At 35.4% G+C, this 6,481-nt stretch overlaps 1 protein-coding gene across 2 annotated transcripts; it reads left to right on the top strand.

The window, feature by feature from the left end:
• The first annotated feature begins 2,863 nt into the window (after positions 1 to 2,863).
• Positions 2,864 to 5,896, top strand: LOC105127423 (Pentatricopeptide repeat (PPR) superfamily protein). 2 transcript variants are annotated; one of them, XM_011028703.1, is made up of 2 exons: positions 3,431 to 3,520; positions 3,696 to 5,896. In XM_011028703.1, exon 2 carries the CDS (start codon positions 3,727 to 3,729, stop codon positions 5,368 to 5,370), a length of 1,644 nt encoding a protein of 547 aa, XP_011027005.1. In that variant the 5' UTR covers positions 3,431 to 3,520; positions 3,696 to 3,726; the 3' UTR covers positions 5,371 to 5,896. The 2 variants fall into 2 exon arrangements, with proteins under 2 accessions (XP_011027004.1, XP_011027005.1); XM_011028702.1 differs by having other exon boundaries at positions 2,864 to 5,896.
• The last annotated feature ends 585 nt before the right edge of the window (positions 5,897 to 6,481 follow it).

Genomic DNA, 6,481 nt, shown 5'->3' with positions numbered 1-6,481 from the left:
GAAAATGAGTAAAACGGCCGGGGTTTTGCTCCAGAGGGGACGATGCACCTTTCTGTGGTGGTTTTCTGGCTTAAAAAAGCCGGAAATGGAAGATCAGAGGAGAGAGAGAGAATCGCTGGCGAGAGGAGAGAGAGGCTCCGAGATTGTGCTACGGTGCGAACGCGAGCATGGTGCACCAGTGCGTCTGAAGGCTGTGAATCGTTGGATCGAGGATGAGATAATTGTGCGGCTGTAATTGACTTAATCTGCAAGTTGATCGGACGGTCCGGATGGGCTGAGCTTTATTCTGGTGTGGCGCGGTGAGTGTTTGGTATACCTGATGAAGTGGCGTATCAAGATCGAAGGGAAGATTATTTTTAAAGGCTGAGATGGATTTGAGTTCTAATCTGGTGTGGTAAAGCCTATTATATCCTAAAAAATCAAAGGCCCAAATTTAGACACTATTAAATCTAATGGTTAGGATATTTTTGGTATTTTTCAAATTATTTTTTTAAAAAAATCAATATCTTACTCAAATTTCTCGGATTCAAATTTCTCTTCTTTTCTTTTTTTTTTCTCTCATTGTCTGGCTTATTTTGATTGGCTATTGATAGCTAGGGGACATAGAATCATGGATTGTGCAAAATTTTCAAAGTACAGCTGCACCGTCGGTGGACTCGGTTTTGACAAAAAATGACGATTTTGACCCGAAACACGTTTTTCATCCCGGTCGACGTGGTGGACCCGTATTGACCCGGTGGACTCGGTTTTGATCAAAAATGACGGTTTTGAACCGAAACGGCCCGAAACTCATTTTTATCCCGGTTGACATGGTGAGACCCGTATTGACCCAGTGGACTCGGTTTTGATCGAAAATGACGGTTTTGACCCGAAACGGCCCAAAACTCATTTTTTAATCTGGTCGACATGGTTTAACCCGTATTGACTCGATGAACTCGGTTTTTATCGAAAGATGCAGTTGACTCAAGAAAATATATTTTAAACTTCTTTTTTTGTTTATATTTTTTTTTGTTATGAATAATAAAATAAAATAACATTCGAGAAAATCTTAGTGAATTCAAAATTGGGTTACAACAAACAACACGAGCCGTACCAGCTGAGAGAGATCATGACGGTATATCTAATTGTAATGTGAATGAATAGTTATAATCACTGAGAGATGCAGCATGCGCCGTAAAAAATACATTGGTGTTTCTAACGCACTAGGATGTGTAACATGCGTGTCAATAAATTTTTGAATTTTACTATCATTTTATTATGCTAAAATACAATAATGCCTTTGTCAAAACAAGAAAATAACAATAAAAGGAATTAAAAAGAAATAAATAGCCCTTGACCAAAAGCTTTAGTATTGCTAACTTGAAATGCATTTTAGTAATCTCATTATAACCTAACTTTTTAAAACCAATAATAATACCCCTAGACCAAAGGATTGTAATTTTTTGATTCCAAGTTTATTTTGGTATTTTTATTGTTTTTTAAAATAAAATTTCAATTAAAATCACACATTTTATTTAATAAATGCTAAAAATAAGTATTTATAAATAATACCCTCTCAAGCAAGGTGACTTGTTATCCGACTAAAATGTTAGTCCCATTAAAATAATACTTACCATTCCTGATGTTTTAGTATAATGGTCATCTTGTAATTTATTAGGATCAGGTAAAGTTAAAGTTTCCCATTAAAGTTTCTTTGGGTGTATTGTAAGGGAGGAATCATGTTTTTTTTTATTAAAACTTGATTAGGAGTTAGGTTAGAGCAAAGCTAGGATTATAAGTAGGAAGAGTTAATGAAAAAATAATAATTCTAGATGATCTTGTCTTGATTTTTTTTTATAAAAAATACTAATAAATATTTTTGGTTGGATTTTACCTGCTCACTCACATACATCGATTTCATCTTTTATTTATTTATAAAACCAAATATATCTAGATTCTTAATTATTTGAGTTTCCTAATCCATGTCAATTCAAGTTTTATCATAACAGTAAAAATGCTGATTTGATGATTTTCTGATCTTTATCTATTGTAAGATAAAGATTTATTTAAAATAATTGATTACAATTGTAATTTAATAATTATTATTATTTTTGAAAAAAAATATTAATTTATAAAATTACAGTGATGTTATAATTTATCTTGTTATCTTGTATGAACCTAAGCGGTAAATTTGATATTTTTTCATTAATTTAACTAAATTGAGAAATATGACGATGAGAAATTTTAAAGTATAATTTTGATAAAAAAATCTTATAATTTCAAGAAGAAAGGAGTGTTATTTGCCTAATAAAGAATCACTTTAAATGTTTACTTGTTCGTTATTCCACCACCACCAAATCATAATAACAATAAATAAATAAAGCATTTGATGTTATGGTCTGTTGGGAAAAGAAGTTTGTTTTTGTTTTTATATTTGGATTTGTGTTTTTTTGTATATATCCATTATTCTCGTGGTGTTTTATTTATTCATTAGATTTGCTTGGTTTTCAATTAGCCTAAAGATTAGTCATGATACATTTAATCTGTTCTGAACATTCTGGTTTATCAAAAATAAAAAATAAAAAAATAAATAAACTTTTGAAAAATGTAGATTAACTGGTTAAGATTTTAGATTTATTTTTCAAAAATTATCAATTTGAGTTTTATAAATTTTAGAGATATGAAAGATTTATAAAATCATTAATTTTAGGATTTATAGAATTAATTGTGATATATAATATTTATTTTAATAAATAAATAAAACTAGGCCCACTTCGCTACTATCCGAGCCGACCTGAAAGTTTCTCAAAGGTTAGATAACGCCTTGCCCAATTCTGACCCAACTCGACTTGGGCCGTTGCTAAATACTAAGTGCATCCTTACAGCTAAAACGACGTGATTTTTGTTTAATGAAAACCAAACGCAATGTCGTTTGAGCCTTTTCCATCTCTTCTCCAGTTCTCCGCCTATCCCTCTGCAATCTGCATCTACTCAAAACCCTAAAACTCTCTAATCAAAGCTTGAAACTTTTCAACAATGGAAACACCACCACAAGATCCCCAAAATTCTAAACCACAAACAGAACAAGACCTATTAATAACCCTAACAAAAATCCTAACTTCAGAAAAATTCTCCTTTGAATCCCTAAAACCCTACATTCCCCATCTCTCCACTAACCCTAGCCTCTTAATCTCTTTATTAAATTCAAAAACTCTAATTCAAAACCCTAACACTCTCCTTCAGTTTTACACATGCCTCCCTCCTTCAATCACCCACCACTCACCTCTCCCTCTACTCTCTCTTCTCCCTTCCATTCTCCGGTGCCGCCATTTCTACGCTGCCAAATCCCTTCTTTCCTCCTTTATCTCCGTAGACAAATTGAGCTCCCTTCACTACCTCCTCCTCCACCCCCAGAAAACCAATAACCCCGTCTCCTGTTTGCACATTTCGAAGCCTCTTCTTGATGTTTCCATTGGAGCCTATGTTGCGTGCGGTAGGCCCCATCAAGCTGCACAAATTTTTAACAGAATGAAGAGATTGGGTATGCAGCCTACTTTGTTAACTTGCAATACTTTGTTAAATGCTTTAGTGAGATACCCGTCTTCGCATTCAATCAGATTGTCTAAAGCTGTCTTTACTGATTTTATTAAGATTGGTGTTAAGATTAATACGAACAGTTTTAATATTTTGATTCATGGATCTTGCATGGAGAACAGGTTTGGTGAAGCAATAAGGGTTTTGGGTAAAATGCGGGATTATGGATGTCCGCCAGATAATATTACTTATAATACAATTTTGGATGGTTTGTGTAAGAAAGGGAGGTTAAATGAGGCCAGGGATTTGTTGTTGGATATGAAAAATAAAGGGTTGTTCCCGAATAGGACTACGTTTAATATATTGGTCGTGGGTTGTTGTAGGTTAGGGTGGTTAAAGGAGGCAGCGAACGTTATTGAATTAATGTCGCAGAATAATGTGGTGCCAGATGCTTGGACATATAATGTGATGATTAGCGGGTTTTGTAAACAGGGTAGGGTTGATGAGGCATTGAGGTTAAGGGAAGAGATGGAGAATTTGAAGCTGTCACCCGATGTGGTAACGTATAATACTTTAATTAATGGGTGTTTTGAACATGGGAGTAGTGAGGAGGGGTTTAAATTGATTGAGGAGATGGAAGGGAGAGGAATGAAGCCGAATTCAGTTACTTACAATGTGATGGTTAAGTGGTTTGTGAAGAAAGGGAAAATGGATGAAGTGGATAAGACTGTTAGAAAGATGGAAGAAAGTGGGTGTTTGCCAGATATCGTTACTTATAATACTTTGATAAGTTGGCATTGTAAGGTGGGGAAGATGGATGAAGCATTCCGATTGATGGATGAAATGGGGAGGAAAGGTCTGAAGATGGATGGCGTGACTCTTAACACTATGCTTTGTGCCCTTTGTAGGGAGAGGAAGCTTGATGAAGCACACGACTTGCTTTGCAGTGCTCATAGGCGAGGCTATTTTGTTGATGAAGTTAGCTATGGCACTTTGATCACAGGATATTTTAAGCATGCAAAGGCAAGTCAAGCTTTGAGGCTTTGGGATGAGATGAAGGAGAAAGAGATCATTCCAAGTATTATCACCTTTAACTCTATGATTTCAGGCTTATGCCAAATGGGAAAAACTAATCAAGCAATAGACAAGCTGGATGAACTTCTGGAGAGTGGTTTGGTCCCTGATGAAATTACATACAACACAATTATTCATGGATATTGCCAGGAGGGTCAAGTTGAGAAAGCATTTCAGTTCCACAACAAAATGGTTGAGAAAAACTTTAAGCCAGATGTAGTTACTTGTAATACTCTTCTTTGTGGGCTCTGCAGAGAAGGTATGCTTGAAAAAGCACTTAAGCTCTTCAACACATGGATTTCAAAGGGTAAAGATGTTGATGCCGTTTCATACAACACAATAATCTTTGCCCTTTGCAAAGAGAAGAGATTTGGGGAAGCCTTTGATCTTCTTGCAGAAATGGAGGAAAAGAAACTAGGACCTGATTGTTATACATATAATGCCATTCTTGGTGGACTTACTGATGCTGGAAGGATGAAGGATGCAGAGGAGTTCATATCAAAAATTGCTGAGAAAGGAAAATTGGAGTATCAGTTCTTAGAATTGGGGAAGAGGCAGGATGCAAGGACCAGTGAGATTCCCCAGGAACCTCATCCAAATGTGATTGCTTATTCAAACAAGATTAATGAGCTTTGTTCTCAAGGGAGATACAAGGATGCAATGAAAATTTTCCATGAATCGACTCAAAAGAACATTATCTTACTTAAATCTACTTACATTGATCTGATGGATGGCCTTATTAAGAGGAGGAAAAGCACATCGAAAGGCATGTTATCTTCTTGACTTGTTATTGGGGTTGTTCTGGAAAATGTTGACTTGGAGAAGGCTCATTGTCATATTTAGCTCAGATTCATCAGGATTTAAACTCAAAGCCGAGTTTCAGTAATTTTTTTGGATCAGTTTCTTCATTTTAAACAACTTGAAGAGATAATTTTCTGGCAAAAGATTCGAGAAGGGTATCGTGCCAAAGAAGGGGATTAGAGTATGCCTTCTGAAAGCCAAAGAAGGGGAACATACACCAACCCTGAAAGAGGAGAGTTGCAATTCTACCCAATCACAATGAGCTTTTGTACCTCAAAGGTCCTGATATTTCTAGTTCTGTAGTCCTTACTCCTGTTCTTTTGTATACTGTCGTGTTGATTTTCAATTAAGCCAGCCATGCATATATGGTAGAGTAGAAATTTTGTACAATTGCCGCATAAAACAGTGCAATAAAATCTAACCTTCCCATAGATGATAGAATCAAAATTTTGTACAATTGCTGCGTAAAACAGTTCAATAAAATCTCTCCTTTCTATTTCTGGGATCATTTTGGATTGTATTACCTCAGGTTTGATCGCGTTGTTCCGTTAGATTCATATGCTATAAAATTTGAATCTGAGTATCCGCTCTACGGAGACTGGGATTTGCACATCAGATCTCCATTTATAGCGGAGAAAAGGAAAGATGAAAAACCGATAACCCATTGTTAGGTAATAGCAACTCTCTGTAGTTCTGTAGACTGATTCGCTATTTCTTCCTTAAACTCATCCATTTAATGCCAGAATGTATTGCAATAGTTTATTTTTAATTCATTATCTAAGTTGTTTTCCTGCTTGTGTGAAGTTGAAGGGATCAGCAGCGGCGACTGATTGGCTTTGCAAGGTGTAAACGTGGTTGCTCATTTGCTCTTCCATTCTGATCCCTGTAAAAAATGTGAGCTCTTACTAATATAATAGAATTTGTTGACAAACATAAATCATTACTTTAAAAAAGAAATATTAATTTAATGCATGACTTTGGGTTAGTGGAGTTTATGTCCCTGAAGAAGGGTTACGTGTCCTGTATCTTAATTTTGTCAGTTGTTCATGATCAAGCAGGACGAAGCAAACAGTATCTAAGGTATGGGAATATA

This window comes from Populus euphratica, unplaced genomic scaffold, assembly GCF_000495115.2.
Source record: "Populus euphratica unplaced genomic scaffold, PopEup_1.0 scaffold13.1, whole genome shotgun sequence".
In the NCBI taxonomy this organism is placed as follows: domain Eukaryota; kingdom Viridiplantae; phylum Streptophyta; class Magnoliopsida; order Malpighiales; family Salicaceae; genus Populus; species Populus euphratica.
This window is presented reverse-complemented; position numbering and strand designations above follow the sequence as displayed.

Excerpts from the sequence above, each read along its gene's own strand:
- LOC105127423 (XM_011028702.1), top strand. The coding sequence starts at position 3,016 with ATGGAAACACCACCACAAGATCCCCAAAATTCTAAACCACAAACAGAA.